The following is a 27,708-nucleotide window of genomic DNA, read 5'->3' on the forward strand; positions in this document are numbered from 1 at the left end:
GGCCACCAAATATCCATATATCGTTGGTCTCATGTAGAAAGAGAAGGTAAAAACAGAATAGAAACTCTATTATAAAAATGTAAAATTTTGTATGCAATTGCTTGTAAAGCTGTTATTTTAGTGATGAGGTGTATTTGTGTGAAATCTATTGGAATCACTAAAAACTCAATTTCGAACAAAAACTAACGATATGCATGTATGGACCAAGTCGACCTTGCAGTTGCGCAGCTGGTTGCATTGGTAAAATCCCAAACAGTTTTTATTGCAAATACAATTTACAGTTTGCAAGAGAATTGCCATGAAAGGGGTCCAACACCTTATGGGCCAATTTGTCCGCTATACAGTCGCTCTTACAATTACCATGGCCAATGACCCATTTTAGAGTTATACTTAAATGTCTCACTATCTCATTCAGGGGACATCCTAGATGTCGATATTCATATATGTTTTATTCTGTCAAGTTCTGAAGACTCCCAGTTGAAATCATAAATTGTATTTTAATTACATAGTCAAGTGGTTTTGAAGATGACAGATTAAAAACGTTTAGATTTTGTCATGGACTTTATCACAAAATTATCCCCTGGCTAACTCTTAGCGGGAATCTTTCAATTGGGCATATTCCCTAACAGACATGGCACTTTTTTTACACGTTCACACATGTAGCACTTACAACATATGTCATAAGAGTATCTACATACGAGTTTATTCTAATAAAAATTTAACATTTAAGACAAAACATTTTTGTTTTTGTCTTCATTTTTTGATGTTGTTGTTATTTTGTTATTTCCATTTGGTGGCTAAAAACAGCAGAAAAAAAAACAAACCAACAACACCAAACATCAATAGCCAGCCAGGATTCTTTGGAAATGGCAGCAACAAAACAATATACAACGACCTCATATGCTAAAGGTCGAACGTGGTAGAGGAAAACAAGCTTCTGGGCGTTTCACTTATAGAAAAGATCTTCAAAAACAACAAAGAAAAAATACAAAAACAAAACGTCAAATGGCAGCCAGCCGCTTACAATGCGATTAGCTTCCAAATAGAATACAAACGAAACAAAAAAGAAGCAACAAGTTTGCTGATGATGACGATGATGAACAAAGATTATAATCTTTATATTCAAATACTACAACACAATGGACTGACTTTCAACATTCACTTCATCACAAATCAATTTATGATAGTAATTTGTTATTGTTGTCACGCAACAAACATTCAACAGACACCCCAGAAAACAAACCTCAAACTACAACTTCAACTTCAAACTGTAATGAAATGAAATTGAGTTAAACTGAATACAACTCAATGTGATTTGTTACATTTATATGGACAACGAGGCAAATTGATTCGAAATTTTGAAAAGTCTCTTCCACTTTTTTACTCCTCCTTCCTTCGTTTTTTTTCTTTAAGCAGTATACAATTTAAAGTTGTTTGTAGAGCTTAAATGAAAACGTTTGTAGTAACACGCTTAAGGAAGTGTTTCTAATTACAAAGTAAAGGTTTACTTATGGAGCAGACGAGAGAGAGCGCGATTAGATTTCCAAGTTGTCCAAATTGCAGCAGCCTCAACGTACATGTGTTCAGAAAATGGGAAAATAAAAATGAATTATTTCGATACAGATACGGAGCAGTAGAGAAGAGCGATTAGAGCATTTAATGGTTCTATTGGCGATAAAATATACGCATGTTTACAATATATGTGGGGCAAGAGAAAATTTAATAGAATTATGTAAAAGCTTTTTAAGGGTTTTTTCCTAAAAATGGTTTCTTTATAGAAATTTAATTTTATAAAAAAACGTTACAAAACACAGCTTTATCACAAAAAAGCTTTTATTCTGCAAAAAAAGTTGGAAAGGCTTTATTTGCAATTAAGATTAAAGCTTTAAAAACTACTTTTAATAAAAAATCTTTTTTTAAAACTAACAGCTTTCATAAAAAACAGTGCGACAAAAAATCATCTTTTACAAAAATTTTTTATTTGAATATATGAAAGCTTTCTGTACACTTTTTATTAAAATACGAATTTAAAAATAAAATTTAACATAAACAAGTAAGAATCTTATACACCCTACTCCCTTATTCGTTTAAATAAAAATTTTAAATATTTTTTGTTAAACAAAATTTATTTTTTTTTTAAATAAAAATTTTTAATTTTTTTTTAATTTTTAAAAAATTGATGACAAAAAAATTTTTTGTTCAATAAAAATTTCTATAAAAAAATATTTTTCACAATTTTTACCCATTGTAGGTCCAACTTACATTGCAACTATCAAATTGAAATATCTATCATTGGATATATTCATATTGTCTATATTAATGACTTAGTAATCCAGATATAGATCAAAAATAGGCCAAAAATCGAGGTTGTCCTGGTTTTGTCTTTATAACTCAGCCAATTGTGATCCGATTTTTTCGATATTAAATAGCAACCGAACCGGGTCTATAGCGGATATATGTATGAAACATGTATGTAAGTTATTTGGGGGCTACGGAAAGTTGATTTCAACATACAGACGGACATGGCTACATCGACTCCGTTATCGATAACGACCGAGAATATTTATACAAATGCAAAATTTAGAAATTACGAACGGAATGACAGACTTATATACCCCTTGACACTCATGTGCCTTTAGAATAACTTTATTTAAAAACAGATTCTCTCAAAAAAAATCTTCAAATGCAACATTTATTTCAACGGTATTTCAATTATTAAATTTTTGTTTCATATAAAAGATTTTTCAGAAAGAAGCTTTATTCTCACAAAAAGCATTTTTAAAAGCAGCTTTATAAAATAAAGCTGTTTTTACACTTAATTAAATTTTTATTTCATATAAAATAATTTTCATTCACAAAAAAGCTTTATTTGCCAAATGAGCTTTATTCACATAAAAGCTTCTCCGCCAAAAAATTGTCTTTAATTCACAATAAATTTTAAGTTTGGTTTTTTTAAAAGAACCTTGAACAGCTTTATTCACAAAACAATTAATTCAAAAACAAGTAAGAGAGCTATATTCGGCTGTGCCGAATCTTATATACCCTTCACCAAATTATACTTAAAAATAAATTTTTTTAGGTAAACAAAATTAAATTTTTTTTTTTTTAGTTTTTCAAAATTTTGTTTTTGAAATTGTTTTTTAAAAAAGTTTTTTCCAAATTTTTTAAAAATTTTTTTTTTATTTTTTAATTTTTTTTTTGGAAAAAAAATTTATGACAAAAAAAATTTTTGATGAAAAAGAAATTCGGGTTAAAAAATATTTTTCCCGATTTTGACGATCGTTGCAATGGACTTTGAAATATCTATCATTAGATATCCATATTGTCTATATTAATGACTTAGTAACACAGATATAGATCAGAAATAGGTCAAAAATCGAGGTTGTCCCGGTTTAATCGACTCCGCTTTCTATAAGGATCCAGAATATATATACTTTATAGGGTCGGAAATGAAAAATGTAGAAATTACAAACTTATATATACCCTTCTCACGAAGGTGAAGGGTATAAAAATAATAAAAGTTGATTTTTAAGAAACAAATTTTTAGAGCTTTATTCACGACCAAATTTAAAAATTTAGATTAAAAAAACTTTGGTCACAAAAAAGCTTTATCCACATAAAGTATTTTAAACAGCTTTATACAAAAGAAAATATTTTTTAAAAAAACCTTAGAAGGAGATTTTGCTATTACAAAAAAACTTTATTTGCCAAATGAGCTATATTCACATAAAAGCTTGAACAAAATAAACTTCATCGAAGAAAAAAGTTTTTCTTTAAAAAAGCTTTATTCACAAAAATGTGAATAAAGGAACCTTGCACTCAAAAAGCTTTAGAAACAGCATTATTCACAAAACAATTAATTTTAAAAAAATTTAATGGAGATTTTTAAGAAACAAATTTATACACAAAGAGCTTTATTTTTGTTATTCACGAACAAATTTAAAAATTTAGTTAAAAAAAACTTTTGTCACAAAAACGCTTTATTCACTAAAGTATTTTATACGAAAAAAATATTTTTTTAAAAAAAAAATCTTAGAGGAGCCTTTTCTATAATAAATAGATTTTAACAAGCTGATTTAAAAAAAAAAATTGAAAATTTAGTTTTAACATTTTTTTTTTTAATTTATTAGTGAAAAATAGTTTATGGCAAAATTTTTGTTATAAAATTTACTTTTTAATTTTTAAAAAAAAAAATTCTTTTTTAATCTTAAAATTTCTTAATTCATTGCACTGTGCTTCCAAAGCAAAATCTAGGTGGACAAAATGATTCCAAAAAAAATGCTTAAAAGATCAATATAAATTTTTTTTCAAGTTACAGTAGGGTCTAGATATATAAAAATAATTAAAAAAATACGTTTTCATGTGTTTCTGAAACTATATTTTTAAAAAGATCTGTATTTACTATATTTCAAGTTACAGTAGGGTCTAGATATATAAAAATCAATAATAAAAAAAATATATCTAAAAATTCCATTCCGTAAAAATTAAAATAAAAAGTATTTCGGCGGGTACTGGCGGCTAAAATTTTTTTACAAAGACATTCCACAGAAGTTTCTTAAATGATTTTGGCAAGCTCTATAAATTTCTTAGAAAAAAAATATAATTATATTTGAGACCCAAGTTTAAAGGGCTATAACAGGAAAATGGAGAGGCCCATAAATATAAGATATACACTTAATAAAAGCCTATATCAATGTTTATCTATGTTTTGAACTATGAATTTCTATATGGTAAAACAATTGAGATATATATAATTTAGTAAAGCAGTAAAATATTAAAAAAAATTAACGAAAATATGATTAAAAATTTTTTTAACTTCTGGCGCTTCTGTCGAGAAAACGAAATGTCCAATTGAAAACCCATTTGTATTGGAGGAGAGCAGATTGTCAGCTTTTGAAAAAACTTCGTTTTTCCAAATTCTGAAGATACCGATTTTTTTAATTTTGTCTACCTAGATTTTGATTTGGAACCACAGTGCATTGTGAAAAAAATTTATGACAAAAAATTAGATATCCATATTGTCTATATTAATGACTTAATAATCCAGTTATAGATCAAAATTAAGTAAAAAATCGAAGTTGTCCTGGTTTTTTCCCTATATCTATGCCGATTTTCTCGATCTTAAATAGCAAACGAATGGGGTCTATAGCAAATATATTGATGTATGAATCATGTACATATGTATAGTATTTGGGGGCTACGGAAAGTTGATTTCAACATACAGACGGACATTGCTACATTGACTCCGATATCTATAACTTTGTGGGGTCGCAAATGAAAAATGTAGAAATTAAAAACGGAATATATACTCTTGGTGAAGGGATTTTTCCATAATTTTTTTTTACAAAAAACTGTATTTTTGAGGACAAAAAATTATCAACTCATATCTACAGAATTGAAATAAGGATATATCCAATTGAAAATGTGAAAGCTTGACATCAAATCTTAAAAAAAACTAATTTGATGATTATGAAATATTTTCCAATCCACCCTCGTTGTTTATATATTGCAACTTTCCTCCTTCAATCTACAACAAAAAAAAAACATTTTAAATTTTATTTTTCGATAAATGCTTATGGTCACTTTATCATGGTTACAATTGCCCCCCTCCCACACCCCCATTAACAAAACCTTCCACCACCCAACAAACAACAACTTTAGTAAATATTACCAGAGTGTTATTTAGAATGTTTATTATTATTGTTGTTGTTGCTGTTGCTGTTATTTAAACATAAATACTGTTGTAATATTGCACATAAAACTGCAATGTTTTCAAGATTGATCATTTCAACTTAAGAAGTTTTTTTTCTGCCTTTTTGGACTTGGTTCTTTTCATACACAAGAAGTGTGTATAATCGTTTTGTAAGGCCATAAAAAATATAGCTGAAAAACCAAAACAAAAAAAATAAAAAAAAAAACATTGCAAGTTGCTTGTTGCTGGCTGTATGTTGCTGATTTTAGAAAACCTTTCACAGGGAGTTGTCGCTGTTTAGATATATACTTAGATGATGAAGTAGTAGTTCAAGAGCAAGGATGCTGCTAAAAGTTGTATGTGAAAAGAAGCAGCAGAAGAAGACGAAGTAGAGTAGAAAAAGTTTACGCTTATGTAAGTGGTTACTTGGTACGAGTACAAAAGAAATTTGACGCCGCTCTATTTTGTTTCGCATGGCCTTTTAAGCGTTTTCCGTACTGTGCGGTTGGCTTGGTGGTGATCAATGTTTTTCTACATTTTTATATTTTTTTTGTTATGTTGTTTGATTTTGTTTTATTTCAGTGCAATTTCTAGGCAATATATTTGTAGGATTCTTATAGTCAGAATTGCTTAAAATCATTTGTTTTAGTTTACGATATCAAGTATGAAGAATTTTAGGTGGGTAAATTAATAAGTTATTTAGGTGTGGGGGTATTGCTGGGAATTTCAGGAAATTTTTCATTTCGAATAGAATTCACAATAACTTCCTGGAGAAGGACTCGGCTTTCCGACATGTTAACCCTCTAACCGGCCAATTTCATTTCGAGGTAAAATAATATACCAGGTTATTGTTTGAAAACAAAAGAAATACGTTGGAATAAAAACAAACAAAAAACAAGTTCACGTTCTTGTTTATCACAATAAGTAAATTGTTTGTCTCTTTACACATATTTACCGTTCTAATGGGAAAAATAACAGCAGCATTACACACATTTAACATACCCGCCTAAAGGCAGCCTTGCCGGTTAGAGGGTTAAGATACATTGTAGTAACTGATACGAACCATATGCTCTACTTTGAAGTAGTTTAATAATTGTGAACGCAATTATCTTAAAGAAAAGGAAATACTCGCTTTTCAAGAGTACTAAAAATTAATGATTTTATAACCTAAACTTTAGGAAAATGACTTCAGATTGGAGTCTGCTTTTTCTGGACAATGACTTCAAATTGGAGTCTGTTTTCGTCTAGAAATGACTGCAAATTGGGGTCTGTTTTTGTCTAGAAAATTACTTCAAATTGTAGTCTGTTTTCGTCTAGGAAATGACTTCAAATTGGAATTGTTTTCGTCTAGGAAACGACTTCAAATTGGAGTCTGTTTTCGTCTAGCAAACGACTTCAAAATGACTTCAAATTGGAGTATGTTTTCGTCTAGGAAATGACTTTAAAATTACTTCGAATTGGAGTCTGTTTTCATCTAGGAAACGACTTCAAATTGGAGTCTGTTTACGTCTAGAAAACGACTTCAAAATTACTTTTAATTGGAGTCTATTTTCGTCTAGGAAATGACTTCAAAATTACTTCGAATTGGAGTCTGTTTTCATCTAGGAAATGACTTCAAATTGGAGTCTGTTTTCGTCTAGCAAACGACTTCAAAATGACTTCAAACTGGAGTATGTTTTCGTCTAGGAAATGACTTCAAAATTACTTCGAATTGGAGTCTGTTTTTATCTAGGAAACGACTTCAAATTGGAGTCTATTTTCGTCTAGAAAATTACTTCAAATTGGAGTCTCTATAGTCTAGAAAATGTTTCAAATTGGAGTCTGTTTCGTCTAGAAAATGACTTCAAATTGGGGTATGTTTTCGTCTAAAAAACGACTTTAAATTGGAGTCTGTTTTCGTCTCGAAAATGAATTCAAGTTGGAGTCTGTTTTAGTCTAGGAAACGACTTCAAAATTACTTCAAATTGGAGTCTGTTTTCATCTAGGAAACAACTTCAAATTGGAGTCTGTTTACGTCTAGAAAACGACTTCAAAATTACTTTTAATTGGAGTCTGTTTTCGTCTCGAAAATGAATTCAAATTGGGGTCAGTTTTCGTTTAAAAATTACTTCAACGACTTAAAAATTACTTCAAATTGGAGTCTATTTTCGTCTAGGAAACGACTTCAAAATGGAGCCTGTTTCGTCTAGAAAATGTCTTCAAATTGGAGTTGTTTTAGTCTAGGAAACGACTTCAAAATGACTTCAAATTGGAGTCTGTTTTCGTCTAGAGAATGACTTCAAATTGGAGTCTGCTTTTTTTGGACAATGACTTCAAATTGGAGTCTATTTTCGCTAGGAAATGACTTCAAATTGGAGTCTGTTTTCGTGTAGCAAACGACTTCAAAATGACTTCAAATTGGAGTATGTTTTCGTCTAGGAAATGACTTCAAAATTACTTCGAATTGGAGTCTGTTTTCATCTAGGAAACGACTTCAAATTGGAGTCTGTTTACGTCTAGAAAACGACTTCAGAATTACTTTTAATTGGAGTCTGTTTTCGTCTAGGAAATGACTTTAAAATTACTTCGAATTGGAGTCTGTTTTCATCTAGGAAATGACTTCAAATTGGAGTCTGTTTTCGTCTAGCAAACGACTTCAAAATGACTTCAAACTGGAGTATGTTTTCGTCTAGGAAATGACTTCAAAATTACTTCGAATTGGAGTCTGTTTTTATCTAGGAAACGACTTCAAATTGGAATCTATTTTCGTCTAGGAAATGACTTCAAATTGGAGTCGGTTTTCCTCTAGAAAACGACTGCAAATTGGAGTATGTTTCCGTCTAGAAAATGTCTTCAAATTGGAGTTGTTTTCCTATAGGAAACTACTTTAAATTTAAGTCTGTTTTCGTCTCGAAAATGAATTCAAGTTGGAGTCTAGGAAACTCAAGTTGGAGTCTGTTTTCGTTTTGAAAATGACTTCAAATTGGAGTATGTTTTCGTCTAGGAAACGACTTCAAAATGAATTCAAATAGGAGTCTGTTTTCGTCTACAAAAAGTCTTTAAATTGGAGTCTGTTTTCGTTTACAAAATGACTTCAAATTTAAGTCTGATTTCCTCTAGAAATTATTTCAAATTGGATGGCCTCGTTTTGTCGTTTGCAGTTGTCGAAAAAACCATCGATTTAAACTTTCCAGGCTACTTTTATTTGGGTTTATGTGTGCAAGCCACAGATGATCTCAAAGAGATTATCAAGTCAAGAGTGGGGGAATGTTTCGCACAAAGTTCTCGCAAAAATGATTGAAAATGCGTTAAAAAGAGTTTAAATGGCTTTCAATGATGTTGAACGAAAAATAATGGAAACTATCCAAATACAAATTAAAGGAAATTATCAGTATTTTGTAGTTGAATTTCAACAAAATCCAAAGTATTAGCCATAGAATATCGTGTGTATAACTGTGATAACGAACTTAGCTATTCAATAATTTTAAGTTTTGATATGATTTTTACAAACTTTTCAAACACCCTCGCACTCTAACAATCATTCTTAGACGAATTTTCAATTAAAACCCCCAACAACATATAAACTGAAAAAAAAACTTCAAGGCACCTGTACTTTTCACGGTAGTTTTTCCATACATTGCAGTTGAGCAGACAACAAACGCTAGCAACAACCAACAGCGACTAACAACATTCATCTAAATGATTCAATGGTTACATAGAGCATGTAAACATTGTACATTAATTTTATTTGTAGCGAAAAATTATATCTACACGTGAAGAAAAACTTCTCATCATACAAAGAAACAGGCAGACGGACGGACGGACAGACAGACACAAGTACAACAACAAACATTCATACATACCACTTGTACCGCACACACTTGACGCATGCTACAATAAATTTAATAAATACAAACATACCCCTTTCCGACCGTGTACGCACAATTGTGCGGGTATGTTTAAGTATCTATAATTTCTTTAATATATGAAGTTATGCAGTAAGACCGGCAAAACACTATTGAGTATGCTCTGTCTTTGTTGATCATTATAAAGAACCGTTATAAATTTTTGTTTTTTTAATATTAATTTCGTAGTTTCAGTTGTGTACTTTGTACAGATGTAAAAATGAGTCGAAAGGGTAAGTTTGCATATAAATTAAAATTATTTAAATTTGTGGGATCTTTTATCAAACACGTGTTTCCAATAAGAAAAATATTAAATATTGTATGTAAAGTGTAATTTTGTGATTATTTTGTGATTTTTGATATTTTTTCGTCAAATTTGTTTGAAGTGCTACAATTGTGCGTGTTAGGACTATATTATAAAAATATGTTAACTATTCTTGTTACTTTTTCTTAGGTGGACTAACTGAAGACGATATCTTTGCTGAAATTTTAAATTCAGATTTGGAAGATTTTAGTAGTGATGATGAGTGTGTGGATGCAACTTGGGAATTACCAGTTGTAACAAATGATTTGGCAGACCAGGAAAGCGACAATGAAGAAGAGTTCAATGCTCTATCAGAGACACCACCAGAGTCAAGTCAAACTGCCAATCGTCGTGATATTTGGAAAAAAAGACCGTTTGAGAATCAGTTGGAAAGCAGCTCTTATGCAACTGCGGACACAAACACACCTATAGAGACCCCTTATCATTATTTTTCCGTGTATTTCAATGATGAGTTTTTAGAAAAAGTAACGGAGTACACAAACAGGTACCATGTGGCCGAGAAGGGCAAAGCACTGGGAGCATCAGTAGCTGAAATGAAAAATTTTTTTGGAATCATCATTGCGATGGGCTGCATTCGCTATCCAAGGCTTCGCATGTACTGGGAGAAAACCACAAGACTCCCTATTGTAGCTGATACCATGAGTCGTGATCGATTCTTTCTCTTGCGCATGTGTCTACATGTGGTGGACAACAATGAAGTAACAGATGCAGAGAAACAATCAAACGTGTTTTGGAAAATAAATCCGTTACTTGAACGTGTTAGATCTGCTTGTAGAAATATTCCAAGAAAATGTAATGCTAATTACTCAATAGACGAACAAATGATACCATTTACTGGTCGGTGCCCTGTTAGACAAAGCCTTCCAAATAAACCTAGAGGAGTGGGATTGAAAAACGAAGTTTTAACAACCTCTGAGGGGCTGGTCCTTGATTTTGAGATTTATCAGGGCAAGACTACACCACTTCCATGCTCAAATTTAGGATTAGGACCAGGCTTTGTTTTGCGTTTGGCTGAAACACTTCCTGAAGGATCCAAACTGTTTTTTGACCGTTATTTCACGACAATACCACTACTACAAGCACTGTTGAAACGTGGAATTTATGCTACTGGAACAATAATGAGGAATAGAATAAAAAACGTACATTTCACGAATGAGAAACACATGAAAAGGGGTGATATGGAGGAATTTTGTCATAGTGAAGACAATATTGTCGTGGTGCAGTGGAAGGATTCAAAGTCGGTAATTCTTGCATCTTCAGCTTACGGGTGTGGCCCAGTTGAACACGTGAAACGCTGGGAAAAAAAAGAGAAAAGGTATGTGGAAGTTCCAGCTCCTAGAATCGTCAGGGAATACAACAAGTGTATGGGCGGCGTTGATGTTTGCGATCAATTAATGGAATCGTACAGGTCATTTTTTAAAACACGAAAATGGACTTTAAAAGTGTTTATACATTTTATTGATCTTGTGTGCTGCAACGCCTGGATGCAATACAGAGATCACTGTAAAATAAATTCTCAACTTCGAAAAAATACCCATGATTTATTAAGTTTTAAAATAGCATTAGCTAAACAGCTAGTAGCTATAGATACAAAAAAAAATAATGAATATGAATCTGAAGATGAAGATGAAGAACCCCAAAATGTTGCCAAAAAATATCGTCCATCCGAACAACCATGTCAAGACAAAAGACTTGATGGATATAAACACTGGCCTCTTGAGCATGATTTGTCATCAGCAAGATGCTGCCGACTTGCCGGATGTAAATCAAGAACGCGAACATATTGTTCAAAATGCCAGGTATATTTATGCCTTAGTAAGAAACAAAATTGTTTCGTAAAATACCATACGGAAAAATAAAAATAAATAACATTGTTTCAAAGATATTGATTGTTTTATTTGCTAAATAAACCGGACTGCAACAATTGTGCGCATCCTGAAAAAAAGGATAAAGGGTCTTACTGACAAAACTTAATACCTTAAATTGTTCTATGTACACAGAAATAACAGAATTTAAAAATTTAGATAAATCTATCACTTGGATAGGCTATAGGTCGGAAAGGGATACATATGTACAAATGTTTGTATATAAGAAATGTAGATATGTCTGTCTGTCTATATGAGTCCACAAGCTGATTTGGCTGCATTTTTTGGCTGGCTAAATGTATGTCTGTCTGTCTAGCACAAAGTCACACTGAACTGAACAGATTTACAAACAATTTTTTGATGATGCACTTGTAACCTAAGCTGGCTGAATGGCTGCAAAAAATAACTGACAACCATACAAAAAAAAATTGAAAAAAAAAATCCTAAAAATTTATAAAGAAACGAAAAAGTAATACACATACGAGTACAAAACTTATATAATGCGCCAGTTTCAACATCATTCTAACCACCTAAGTTAACAACGAAACAAAATCAAAAACCGTAGCAACATGAGTAACGTACTCCCAACAAAAATCATCATATTCAGTAATGCCTTTTTGTGTATGTTTGTCTAGAGATATTGGCTCTGGATATGTACGCAACACTGCCTCAAAACATTTCCTTTTCTTTCCATTTTCAGCCGGAGCAGCTGTAGTTTTGGTAGAAAACACACACTCACTCAGACGCAGAGGAAAGATTTAGAACGACATTAGAGCAGTCAATCCATCATGGATAAACATTACCATAAATTACATAGAAATAATTGATTATTATGAATCTCATGAAGAGGCAGACGACGAAGGCGAAAAAAGGGAACACATTCTAACTCGCACACAGACACATGCAACCAATAATTTTTCGTTGCAACATTTTAGATGCAGCAAGTGCTCTGTGGTGGTAAAGGTAGTAAATAGGAGTAAATATGTTTTCATATGTACATACAAGCCAGATATCTACTACGTCCATTTATATGTGTATGAATTTAAGTACTGTTTAGTTGGTGGTAGTCTACGAAAAAAATAAAGTCCAACAACAATAAAACTGCAAGCTCAACAGAGTGAATTATACACTAGGTTTCATATAAATACAAAAACAGAAAAAATCGTATTGTTTGTATGTTTGAACAGTGTAACAAAGGATATTTGATACGATTTTAAAAGCTGTATTCAAGTCACATTTATAATATCGAGCCCTAACCCTGAAAATATTGTTCCGAAATTGTACTTGAATTCAAATATAACGATCTTAACGGTTGCATAATGCTTTCAAATAGCAGTGCCTCTCAAACTGTAACATATCTGTGAGCATTATTAACATTGAACAAAAGCTTTCAATTGATCATTGATCGTAAGTATGACAACGCTGTTTTCTGCGACCGTATATTCGAATTCGAATATTCAGTTAAAGAACATTGAGAAAGTACACCACATATGGCGTATGTATTAGAAAGCTCTAGAATATACGAGCTTTGACAGTTAAAGAGTAATCTAGAGTGCAGATGCCAGTGTTATAAATAGTGGCAGAGGTTGCAGTAGTGAGTGAGTTTATCAGAGACGCTTTTCGAATAAACATCAACTGAGTGCCTTAAAGTGTGCTGTGTTTTTCAAGTGAATTCGTGTACATTATAAAGTGTGTCTGTATTTCTGCGAATTTATAAACGTGTATAAAAAACATTTAGTGACTATTTAATTCTGTTATTGTACATTTTAAATAAATAAAGAGTTGTTACAATTTTTAAACTACTAAACGGCTTTTATTTCCAATCAAAAGTATCCGGTTTATTTAAAGGAAATAAACAAACGTTTTGAAAAGGTTAAAACGTAACAATATATTAACTGTATAACAACAAACTTTACAGGAGAAGTATTTTTGGTGATTGTGTGAATTTTTTCTACAAAATTTCAACAGATTATGCAAACGATCCTAAATTATTGATTTGCATTCAAAAATTTAAATCGCACATTTTGTTGGTTAAGATATTTTCGCTGTTAAGGATCGATATCTTCCAATTTATTTGTTGAAAATTATTAGTAGAGTACTTGAAACTAAATATTAAATACATTTCGGATTTTAACATTAAATGGTTTTTCAAAACGGCATTACAAATTGGAAAATGCATATATGCTCTTAATTTTACACATATAGAAAACGAAGTTCCAAATAAAACAAGCAATAAATGACTAAAATCTGCCTACAACTTTTAATTTTATTAACAAAAGATAAGATACAAAACTCGTAGTAATTAGCTACATCTTGCAGTGTTCTTCTATGTTTAGTACTGCAATAGTCGGCAATGCAGTGCTGTTCTGTTTGTTGTTGATTTTGAATCCATAAAGTTGATTTCAACGAAATAATCCAAATTAGCATTAATGCTACATTTAACCTTTAGCCGTTTCGAATTGCTAGCCAACCAGGGTTGTTATTATAACCATTTAGGGCCAGTACTTAAATTTAAAATAAATCGTTGGAATAATCATTAAATTAAAATCAAAAAATTCCCCAATATTTATTTGGTCGATTCACAATCACATCCTATCATGTCATATTGTCACAATGTTCTAATATTTCACTGACTCTTAAGCGTTTGGCGCAGGACTTTGCTGGTTGTTTACGATAACACAATAAACATAGCATACAGAGTAGTATTATTTTAGGACATTTTTTGCTTGACAATTAGAACATTATGACAATATGACATGATAGGATGGATACCTTGTGAATCGACCAATTATAAATTAATCATACGCTACGGTGCGTATGATTAATATAAATTATATTCTTATTTATATACTCAATTTTCAATATACATATTTAATATTGTTTAATATACTACATCACACACTGTCTTCCAGCTAACATTTGTTTAAACTTACATATATTTTCGTATATGTATGTATTTATGAAGAAGGCCATTATCCTTCAGTTAGTGTAGATATGTTTGGATGTTCGAGTATGTATGACTAGTACTCGAATTGTTTGTAAGTTGCACGCATAAGCCTCGCACATCGATTTAGTTTAAATTACGCTTTAGTTAGTGGGAACTTGAACAAAAACATCTAAAAACAACAACAACAACTAATACAGCAACAACTGAAATCTTTAAAGCAACAACAACAACAAAATATGATGATTATTTTTAGTGTAATTCCGTTTTAGGTCTACGGGAACACACAAACAAACTTTAATTTAAAATATTGGTGGAGGGAAAAACACGAATTAAGTAAGAAGGTAAGAAACCCTCCAAAAAATTAAAAACTATTTTAATAAATTCCATATCCATATCACGGTTTTATGATCCGTTAATTAGTGAAAAGGAAGAAATATTTCTATTCCAGATCACGAACAATCATAATAGTCTCCTTTTCAAATCTGTTCGATATAGATTTTTGTAAAGCTTCGGAACCAAAAACGCTTAAAATCGAAAACCGACAATTATTCTTCGGTTTTTACTTTTATAACAAATTTATGGAAAACAATACGAGAGCTATATTCGGCTGTGCTGAATCTTATATACCATTCACAGAATTAATAAACAAAATTTTTTTTTTTTTTACAAATTGCATTCAAAAAAGTTTTTTTTCCAAATTGTTTTTTAATTTTTTAAATTTTTTTTTTTTTTTGAAAAATAGTTTAAGACAAAAAATTTTTTAATTATTATTATATTTCCAATAATATAGCCTTATATACATCGTCGCAATGGACTTTGAAATATCTATCATTAGATATCCATATTGTCTATATTAATGATATAGTAATCCAGATCAAAAATAGGCCAAAAATCGAGGTTATACCGGTTTTTTCCTTATATCTCAGCCAATTATGGGCCAATTTAGTCGATTTTAAATAACAAACGAGCCTGAAGAATTCCCGACAATTATTCTTCGGTTTTTTCTTTTATAACAAATTTATGGAAAACAAGTAAGAGAGCTATATTCGGCTGTGCCGAATCTCAATAAACAAAATTTAATTTTTTTTTTTAAATGTTTTTTCCAAAAAAATATTTTTTTAATTTTTTTCAAATTTTTTTTTAATATTTTTCAAATTTTTTTTTTTCGAAAACGAATTTATGACAAAAAAAATTTGGGTTAAAAATTATTCTCTCGATTTTGACCCATTTTATTTCCAACTTAATATAGCCTTATATACATACATCGTTGCAATGGACTTTGAAATATCTATCAATAGATATCAAAACTGTCTATATTAATGACTTAGTAATCCAGATATATATCAAAAATAGGCCAAAAATCGAGGTTAAGCCGGTTTTTTTACTTATATCTCAGCCATTTGTGGGCCGATTTTGCCGATTTTAAATAGCAACCGAGCCGGAAGAATTCCCGATATATTGATGTATGAATCATGTATGTAAGTTATTTGGGGGCTACGGAAAGTTGATTTCAACATACAGACGGACTTCGACTTTTTAAAGAGTGAGCCAAAAAGACTTATACATATACACATATGGGGGATTTTAACCAATTTTTAAAATCGATGTCTTCCGATCAGGATGAAATTTGCATTTTTTCTCATCCATGTAACTTATTACCTATTGTTCTTAGCGAAATGTGTCGTCCCAAAGAGTTTAGATAGATATTTCTTCAATATTTCGAAAAAAAAATATTTAAAAATAAAATAAAAAATTGTATGTTTTATGTTGATATACATATATTCCACACGCATCCCACTACGAGACCAAAAAGCTTATAGAGGAATAGACCTAAGCTTTCTTTTAATTAAAAAAAATTTAAAAAAGGGCCCATTTTGGAAAAAAGTTAGATTTTGTAAAAAAAATTTCAAAAATTTTATATTTTGAGTTACAAAATATCCCACTAAGCGACTAAAAAGGTCTTCAAAGAAAATATCTAAGCTTTTGTTTAAGAAAAAAGGGCCCATTTTGAAAAAAAAAATTCAAAAAAGTTTATTTCGGAAAAAAAATATTAAAATTTTTTTTAAATATTCTTTTTCTTTTTTGAAGAAATAGCTATGTAAACTATTTGGGACACATTTTGCTAAGAACAATAGGTAATAAGTTACATGGATGAGAAAAAACACATGTTTGGCCAAAATGTCAAATTTTGACCCCCTCTAACTCTGAGAGTTCTTGACCGATCTTGTTGAAAAATTGTGTCTGAATTACTATCCAATAGGTCTAACCTTGGTGCATTTCATCCCGATCGGAAGCCATCGATTTTAATAATTGGTTCACTTGACATGAAATCCCCCATATACATATCTATATAAAAATTCTCAAAAATACGTAAATTTATTCCAATGAATTGTACAATGTCATAGCCATAGAGAACATAGAGCGGAAACTAGAAAAAAAACTCAAACAAAAAAATTACTCAAAATATTCACACATACGAGTGTTGTTTTTGTTTTCACATAGTATTTTCTACTAATACATTCTCAACTTTTAGGTTTTTGACAACTGAGTTAGGTCTTTGATAGAACAGTTTCCGCTCTATGTCTATTCTCTATGGTCATAGCTGCTAACATTAAAATTGAAGCTCTAGAAATAGAACATTCTAGTTTTATCCGTTAAGATAATGTATGAAACTGCTGGAAGATGGCAGTGTATATAAATAGTGGCAGTGGTTGCAGTCAGTTTATTTTATCATAGGCGCTGTTAGAATTGACATCAACTGTATTTTCAGAGCATTTTTGGTCATTATAAAGTCTGCTTTTAAAGTGTGTAAAATAAGTGTGTGTATGAAAAGAGTGTATAAATGGTTGTATAAATTTAAATCCTTAAATAGTTACAGATTTTAAACTATTAAACTGCTTTTATTTGCAATCAAAAGAATATTGTTTATTTAAAGCAAATAAATCACCGTTTTTAAAAGGTAAAAACGTAACAATATTATAAATTGTTTCTTGTTTCAATATTATCATAATATTTATTAAACTAGCCCAAAACCGAAACTGAGGTCTTCAAATTTTTCAGTTATTTGGAAACTCCAGTTTTTAGATTATCACAGTTGATAATCCAAAAATGGGCTAATTTCACAAAATAAGATTATTTTACCAAAATTGATAATTTAGCAAATAAAGGATTTATTTAAATTTATTTAGAGGGGGGCACCCAACGAAATTACCTTTTCCCTCCACCCCTATTGAAATTAATGTTATTTGCCGTTGTACGTAGATCATCAAGTTTTCGCAAAATAGTTCGTATAACAGAGACATGTGCTAGTCATGGAAGCCTCAAAGATGAAAAAAAAAATAAGCTGGGGCACTATTATACTAGTGTGCTATTGCCAGTGGTGCAGTCAAAACGGTCCACAAAACCATTGAAGCACTTTGAACTCGATCTAGTAACAAACTGCAAAGTGGATATTAAATCCACATAAAAGTATGAATGTACTACGTCTAGCTATTTGTTTGATTTTTTTTATAAATTTTTTCTTCTTAAGCTCCAGAAAATTGTTGCGAAAATGTAATTTGAAAAATCAACAAACCAAACGGCAAAAAAATATATACATACATACTATTTTGCAACAATTTTAACAAAACAAAATCATACAGAAAAAAGTAAGAGGAGGAGGGTTGTTTGGTATAATTTAAAAAATGAATGCAAATGTTTACTAAATACGCCTATAAAAAAAATAAAAACAAACTTATACATAAAGATCACTCTAAAGATCTTACATGTTGTCTAGCTATAACAGTAAGATCATATATTTTGTTATAATTGCTAGTGACGTTAACGTCGTCGTCATCATCATCATCGTTGTAGTTCTCAACAAAGTCGTCGTAATTGTGTTTGCTGTTAAGCGCAAAAAAAAAGAAACAAAAACCTTAATACTCTTCAGTTCTAGTACACAACTCGTACACTTAAGACATGAATGTATTGTTTATGTCCAATTTTAAGTCTAGTTATTTATTTGAAACTATATTGTATATAATACATACTATTAATCTGAGACGCCCATGACAAATCACTCAATTGTCAGTGGTTTTGTAAGGAAAACAAACATACTGCTTCCATGTTGTTGGTATGAAATAAAATTTCGCTCTCTCTCTCTCTTAGTTGCTATCTAAATATCTGCTGGAGTGCAGGATTTAGCAATAATAAACTTTCTATTGAATTGTATGGGAGATTGCTACCCAAGTGACTTAATTCATTGGTCTCTAATACAATTGACAGTGCCATAAAATAACAACAACAAATACAACTACCATCAACCCAACATTCGTTCATTGTTCGTCCATTCCATTCCATCTATCTATTTATCTATCGAACAGAATATCTTTGTATTCCGTTTAGCTTTTGTATAGTGATGAATATTGTCTGTCATTTACTATTTACCGATTTAGTGTCCAGAGATTTTGTCATTCAATCAATCCCATTTTGAAATTAATAACTTTACGAAATGATGTTGTCGTTTCGGCCACAGAGTGATGTCCCTCTATGATGTCGTCGATGATGATGATGATGACGATGTTCGCAAACGTGGAAACAAACAATGGAATAGATGAAATGGTCACATCAATTTCGATGAATGACTTTTACTAGTGGATTTATATTGAGTTAATATTGTATTATAGTTTGGTTGTTTGAATGTTTGCCTTAGCTTTTTCCCCGTATATGTTGTAATAAATAGAGCTTTGATTTTTTTGTTTGGCTATATGTTGATCGTTGCTGTCTGTCTGTCGCTATTTAATGTTTTTTATTACTGGGCATTTGATTTCAAGTGACGATAATGTGTTGTTGTATTGGCGCTTCTGCAATTCTTCCAAAAAAAACGAATCTCCCTGAAGCAAACAATAAGAATATTACGAGACACCCAAAACGAAGTTGGAACACCCAGCTTTTAATTGCACGTAGGAAAAGTTTAAAACTGTGGAATACTTTTTAAAAGTTATTCCAAAAACAAGTTCTTATGTGTGAGGTAACACTGTGTAGTTCTAGTTAATGATGAGGATCACTTATTACACTTACTTTTAGAAAACACGAGCGTTGCGTAAGCCAACCCCTCTTGATCTCATGTCTTTCTTATTTCAAATCCTAATATATCGGACATAGATTCAAGAACAATGAATGTGATTTAAAAATTTTAAATATTTTGTGTTGAATCTAAAGGCTTTACTTTTTTTGGATGAATTTTCTATTGCGCTAAATGACAAATTTATTTCAAACTGGCTGGGAAATACGGTCTTGCCACAAATCCCAAAAAAAAACTTATTACCTTTAGTAGGAAGTATTAGATATCCGACAACGAGTGAGAGCCATAAATATTTGTATGATTCTAGAAATAAGTTTAGCTTCAAACTGAATACCATGAAAAAGGTGAAGAAGACTAGAATGACTCTTTATTCCAACAAGAGGGCCATTGTAAAGAGCTTCTTCTTCACTGGGTCTTCAAAGTAATTGTTCCTCCAATTCGTTTAAGATTGTCGTAAAGAAGCTGTATGGGAATACCAAACGAAAGTAACATGGCTTTGAACAACATCGAGTTCAATATTACCAACAGAACCAAATATATTGGTATCGTTCTAGATAATAAGTTGAGCTTCGAAATGAATGTCATGGAAAAGATGAAAAAGACAACAATCTGTCTTTGCTCCTGCAATAGCGCCATTGTAAGAGTTGCGGGTTTAAAGGTCGTTTACTGGGTCTACACAAAAATAGCTTCTTCTATTGTTTGGTATAGAGTTGGCGTTAGGGGGCCTAATCCAGAGAAAATAAGTTATCTGAAAATAGCAAAAGCAAAAGCAAATTGTACTTTCCTAGGAAGTACAAGAATCCGACTTCCATCCCATTGCTTTGAACAACATCCAATACATCTTCGTTTAAAATCTACTACACTTTTGGACACCTTTTTTATGCTCTTCAATTCTCTTTTAATAAGAGCCTAATATCTCTCCACTGACCTTTGCTCCAGGCAGTTTGGAGGATTTGCCTCTCTTTGTACAAATACCAAATTATTGTTCTAGAACCACTCAAAACCTTGCTTACTATAGTGACAGGATGCCCAATCAGGTGGACACATTAAGAAGTCTTTTGTAAACATTCGTTCATTTAAATTTCGGTATTTATAGAGCCCTTTGTAACAAATGTTTGACTTCTTTTGCCGCAACTGCATATTGCTTGAAATATCAAGAACTTTTTGGGAAAATTTTCTATTTTTGGATCCTAAACAACATTCCCTCGATTATTCCCTCAGCAACAAAAGAATATTGACCTGGAAGCTGCGAAATTTTCCAGATGATACGTTTCGTCATCCATTATGCAGCAGGTATATTTTTTTATAAAATTGTACTTCAGTTTCCGCTCTCAGTCTTTGGCCTCTAAATTTTAAGCAGAGTTCCTGTCAAGAACTTTTTGAGCCTTGTATGTTTTTAAACTTGCTTTGGCTTTAACTTTTCGAGTACTGAGCTAACCGGACTGCTTTCCTACCGGATGTGTTGGGAGCTCTTTTAAATTTGTTTTCTATTTATTACATCATGTGGACCATTCCTTCTACATGAACCAGGTTTTCTATCAACGTACAAATTCTCCCGATACTCTTTATTATCATTGGAAACAGTTTGACGGCAGACCTTTGATTATTTGGCCCACTTTTTGTAGGACCAAATTGGCTTTTTTCTTGTCACTCATTTTATCAGATTAACAACAAATGAACATAATCTCACTCCTTATATTGTTATAATAGAAAAACGTGTGTTAAGGTTTTTCGATCTCATATTGTTATAATTTTGATAATAAGTTGAGCTTCAAATTGAATGTCATGGAACATTCATTATATAAAGTTTTGGCTTGATTTATAAGATTGTTAACAGGATCTACACAGCAAGTTTTCCTGCGATTCTTTTGAAAAGGATTGTCATTGGATTTGGTTGGGAAGGAACTTGGAACTCGGAAATTTACTTCAAAATAATTGCGGCGATTGCTAGATTTTAGGATGGTGGATCATACCTTCCACGTAGTGATGTACGAATAGAATATATGGGGAAATGGTGAATGAGTTTAAGGTTCCATCTTAATAATTATATTTCAAGAAGGCTCACGAATTCACAACTACCGTTCTCACAATGGAACCTCAATTCGTACCATGAGAGGAAATGTGCCACTAATTGCCACTTATCTTTTACTTAAATGGCGAGAATATAACTATTATTTTAAAGACCTTTAATCTCTCTATACCAGGAAGACTTCTAAATCACTGAAGTGTTATCTAAGAACTAAGAAAGTAAGTGTCTGGAATGTGGAGACCGTGAATTTTTACAATCGTAGCACAGTTCGTGCATTGGGACGAAAACAGCCCCTGATTATCTTTCAACGATATGACGAGCAATTTAATCATAATTTGTGTTGCTGAACACATAGAGAATAACGCCAATTTCAGGGTCTATCCTATTGTAAATGCGTTCATATAACCCACATTCTTTCCAAATTAGAACTCAGCGTTAGAACTGAAGACTCAGCCAATATAAGCATTAGTTGGAGAATAACAAGGTACAGATAGTCAAATATGGCCACTACGGGGTTTTATAAAATCGATTTCCGATTTTTATAGATGCTCACTTCTAGAATTGTGCCATTTAGTGTAAAAATACGATTCTTAAAGGTTTAGCTCAATAGGACTTTGCCTTCCCGTGCCGAAAGTGATTCGAAGTTTTAAAAATGACTACTACTTTTTTTGATTTTGACCTCTCAACTATTCTGGCATCTCTTTAACTTTATGCTATTTTACATCGGTGAAAACTTAACCGATGCTAGTGAAAATAGTACTAAATCGAACCGGTCTCATTCAGGTATCCAAGTAGACTACACAGTCTGGTACCCGATGTCTCAGATATATCATTCAGTATATGTATGTATAGAAGAAACGGGCATTCACAGAGGATGTTTCTTCCTTGATTACAATGATTCCTATCAGATATGGTGATGCCAGTGAGCAGGAGAACGTTTAGAAATTAATATGCAACAGTCTCGCACTATAGAGAAACGAATGATCTTTATGGGTCCGATTGACCTCGATGAAATGTCTGATCTATTTTAGCTGTATAACAATGATGGAGACTTTGCTTAAACAGCTCCCCTTGATATCTCAATAAACTAAAAGCTAATTGAGATACGTAATCTCTCTTGGATTTAACTATGACATGATGGATTTGGGTCTGACAACCACTATCGAAAACATTAGAAACCAAACCACATTCTTATTTATTTGCTTAATGTAGGAGACTCTCATAATAATAAGAAAAAAATACCCAACAGTGTGTTTCATTGAGATACTGATCATACGCGAAGAAGCTTTGAAGAAAAAATAATAAACTAAAACCGAAAAAAAAGAATAAAAAAACCAAACAAAAATGATGACAATTTCTGATTAACGAATATGTTTGCAGGAACAGCATCATCGTCATCTTCAACGTCATTTAGAGTTCTGACTTCCCACTGAACTACATACAACAAGAATAATCATTATTTTCTACTCTTTTTTTGTAACGATCTCTACATACACTCACTGCTAAAGTGGCAGAATATGGGATCTTTTAAAGCATTTTCATTTTAATTTAGAGCTTGCTTGTCTATAATTCCTTTGCGTTTTTTCCAAAATTGATTTGATTTTTGGATATGGCCGGAGAAATAAAGTGGTCTTAGCTGCTCTTGTTGTGATTTTTTGGTTTAAAGAAAATAAATAGTTGAAAATGTTGTTTGTTTTTGTTTTGGTTATTGATCTTTTGATCTCTTTTCATCTGCTCTCTGTTTTTGTTTTTTTGTTGTATTTTTTAGTTTTTCTTGATGTTTTACTCTTACTCTTATTCTGTTATTGTGACAGTGTCAAGCCAACATTGTTGGCAGGCTGGCTTGCTGACTGCTTAAATTGATTGTTGTTAATGGTTATTGTGTCTCGTCATCCCCATCATCATCATCATCCTAAGACACTGGATAACAATTGTTGAAGAGTAGTACGAGTATTTTATTGGTGTTGTCATTTTGTTACAAGGAAATTTTCTTACCAGCACAAATCCAATTCATTTCAATTGATTGATAAGTGAAAAGAGAGCGATTGATTAGTGACTTTAAAGAAAATTCAAATAACCGAAAGTCCAAAAAAGAAAACAATTAAGTTTCAAATAAAGTTTTCTTAACATTAAATGATTAAACAAAAGATTTCCTTTTTATGGCCATAAACGGCCAGAGCAGCTTATGGGAAAAATTTGAAATTCTAAAAGTGTGTGGCTTTAATAAATTTAAAATTTAATTGCGTTTGGGTGTTTTACGAGTTTGTGTTGCAAATGTGTCTGCTAGTTGTTTTTACGAAAATTTTATAAAAAAAAGTATCTGGACAACCAATAATCATATCAAGTTTTCAAATTGCACGAACTTAATGTTAAAATTTTACTGTTTTGTTGACTGGTTATGTTTAGCGTTTATTGACACTTTCCAAATGTTAAATTCATGGTCAATATTTTTTTAGAGCTACGCCTTTAAGCAAATAAACAAACTAACAAATCAACTGACTCAAAACAAAAAAAAACAAAAAACAATTCACAATAGAATTGTCTGACTATGAATTGGGGTTGTGAAACCAAGTTTAGTTTGAAAAAAAAAATAAATAAAATAAAACAAAAAGACAGAAAACACATGAACAATTTAATTGTTCATTACAAGTGATGCAAAATGAATTAATAATGATCATGATACATTCATACCTGTACGTAGTATGACTATGACTACGAGTATGCGATTTAAAGTAAATGCTTAGTCGATATTTAGGTATTTCAAACCTTAAATACACTGGCAAAAATGTTGATAGCAAACATTTATATATATTTTTTCTATTATTAAAACAATTTAATCCTTAATGAGCAAAAATAATGGAATGTCTCCTAATCCAAAATTAACGATGTTGCAAGAACATTTCCTTTGAACAAGTCTAGTAGTATCCAGTACATATTTTCTGTTTAAGAAATCCTTCCTACTTTGGAGGTTTAAGAAAAATTAATATAATTTCGTGTTTTCGATTATTGTTCTACTTCTATTCATCTTAAGCATGTTGAATTTGAATTTATTATAAACCACAATCTTTCGCATGAAGTTGCTACTTGGTTATTCGGAATAACCATGCTGATGTTTTGAAGAATTTATGAACGTTTCTTGAAACCCTTCCATTAAGATTTTTATAGAGCTTTCTGTCACTTTGTTCGAACAGGTAGTCCGTCCATCTCCATTTAAAATCTACCACACTTTTGAACAACTTTCTTCAATTCTCTTTTAACAAGAGCCCAATATCTCTCCACTAGCCTCAGCTCCAGGCAGTTTGGAGGATTTACCTCTATTGGTACAAATAACACATTATTGTGATATTTGTACCTTGCTTACCATAGTGACAGGATGCCAAATCTGGCCAAAAATAAGTAGACCCATTAAGAAGTCTTATGAATGGAAGCATCATCTTTTGTAAACTTTCCTTGATGTAAATTTCGGTATTTATAGAGCCATTTGTTACAAATTGGCTTCTTTTGCCGCAACTGCATATTGCTTGTCATACCAAGAAGTTTTTGGGACAATTTTCTGCTTTTGAATCCTAAACTTTTCTACAACATTCCATCAAGCATAACATAAAACAAGTAAGAGAGCTATATTCGGCTGTGCTGAATTTTATATACCCTTCACCAAAATATACTTTAAAATAAAAATTTTAAATATTTTTAGGTAAACAAAATTTAATTTTTTTTCCAGTTGTTTTTAAAATTTTTTTTTTTTAAATTTTAAAATTTTTTTTTTAGTTTTTAATTTTTTTTAATATTTAGTTAAAAAATTTTGGTAAAAAAAAAAATTCGGGTTAAAAAATATTTTTCCGATTTTGACCCATTGTAGGTCCAACTTACTATGGTCTTATATACGTCGTTGCACAGGTCTTTGAAATATCTATCATTAGATATCCATATTGTCTATATTAATGATTTAGTAATTATTAATGGGTCAAAAATAGGTAAAAAATCGAGGTTGTCCTGGTTTTTGCCTTATATCTCAGCCATTTGTAGACCGATTTTCTCGATTTTAAATTGCAACCGAGCCGGAAGAATTTCGAAAATATTGATGTATCATTCGTGTATGTAAGTTATTTGGGGCTTTAGAAAGTTGATTTCAACACACAGACAGACAGACAGACGGACATGGCTATATCGACTCCGCTATCTATAACGATTCAGAATATATACAGAGTTCCTGTCAGGAACTTTTTGAGCCCTGTATGTTTTTAAACCTGCATTGGCTTTAACTTTTCGTACCAAATAGTCCGAGTACTGAGCTAACCGGACTGCTTTCCTAACGGATGTGTTGGAAACTCTTTTGAAAATGCTTTCTATTTATTGGCTTTAGAAACATTATGTGGACCATTCCTTCTACCTGAACCAGGGTTTCTATCAACGGACAAGTTCTCCCGATACTGTTTAATAACATTGGAATCAGTTTGATGACAGACCTTTGATTGTTTGGCCAACTTTTTGTGGTATCAAGTTGAATTTTGTTGAAAATATTTAATAATTTAAGTTCGCACTTTTTCCTCGTCACTCATTTCAATCAGATTAACAACAATTGAACATAATTGATATTAAACTTGATCAAAAAAAATCAAAGAATACTTGGGTTAAAAGTTTTAATGAAAACGTGTGTTAAGGTTGTTTCGATCTCACTCCTTATAAGGAAGATGCCATGCATTTTCTTAATGGAGTCAGGCAAACTCGTAAAACAAAGATATTTGTACAGACAGCAATACTGTTATCATGAAGAAATTCAAAGCATTTCTTTTCCCCAAATCTTACAGTTTTACCCATAAAATTCCCTTGAATATATTGAAGGATACTCATGTCATTATCACGTATATATAAATTCTGTTGGGAAATATATATGTATCGTATAGCATTTAAAGTCCCGTCACCTGTGCAAACTGCTTGTACTTCTTGTGCAGGCAGTTTAGGTTCCTAACTTGGAAGAGCCAGGCAGTTTCTGTATCCCAGCTCATCACAATCACCAATATTGATTTGGCATAAACAGAGCTTATTTCAGTCGAAGACATCAAAACTTTCGATCATACCAACCTCTTTGAAAACATCAAGATACATAAATGTATCATTTTGGGATCTCATCACCAAAATTCATACGGAGTTAGATCGACCCCCGAGACATATGAGAAAATTCCTTCATTGGCAACTTTGGACAGCACTGAAAAACCACACCAGTTGAAGGTTACCGAACTCATCGCATTTCCTTATCAAGACACCAAACAAACACGGCAATTGAGATCCAGATAGTTTCGTTTAGACCAATCCCTCTCCAACTTATTCCCTGCATGCGTTAAAGCGTCACATGATACCATTGACATATTTGATCGTTTACTTAATCCAACTTCTCTCCATCTAAAGACCTTAGTTTCCAGTGCCAATTACAAGTTTCCAAACTCGGGTAGTATTCAAGGATTTTTAAATGTCAAGAACCGTTAAAATTGTTGGAGCAATGCCTTAACTTTTGTCTCAATAATACAGAATCCTAATAGAAAATATAAATGAAATGGCTTAAAACGACTATAATAAAACTGCAAACTTGAAATGATGACTACAGGGAAGAATTCCGTGATTTCCGTGATTTAATTCCGGATAACAACTGTTCTCACCAATAAGTTTTAATATAAAGCTCTTCAGAGCACCGTTCAAAAGTTCAAATATATTTTTTTTATAAAACTAATTTTCTTATAGTGTAAACTAGAGAGACTGCATATTGACTTTAAAGTTTTATCTATTGCAAGTTCAAGCATTAATTCTTTTTTGTTTTATTTCAGTTAAAATTTTTTCCCTCAAATCGTAAGTTTATTGGCAGAAAAAAAAATAAGGTATCGAACGTACTCGTTCATACAAGTTGTTACC

General features: G+C 31.4%; 1 protein-coding gene across 1 annotated transcript; it reads left to right on the plus strand.

Moving 5' to 3' along the window:
• The first annotated feature begins 9,796 nt into the window (after nt 1–9,796).
• Nucleotides 9,797–27,099, plus strand: LOC135949095 (piggyBac transposable element-derived protein 3-like). The gene is made up of 3 exons (XM_065498555.1): nt 9,797–9,809; nt 10,031–11,662; nt 26,855–27,099. Exons 1-3 carry the CDS (start codon nt 9,797–9,799, stop codon nt 27,097–27,099), a joined length of 1,890 nt encoding a protein of 629 aa, XP_065354627.1.
• The last annotated feature ends 609 nt before the right edge of the window (nt 27,100–27,708 follow it).

Source organism: Calliphora vicina, chromosome 1, assembly GCF_958450345.1.
Source record: "Calliphora vicina chromosome 1, idCalVici1.1, whole genome shotgun sequence".
NCBI classification, from domain to species: domain Eukaryota; kingdom Metazoa; phylum Arthropoda; class Insecta; order Diptera; family Calliphoridae; genus Calliphora; species Calliphora vicina.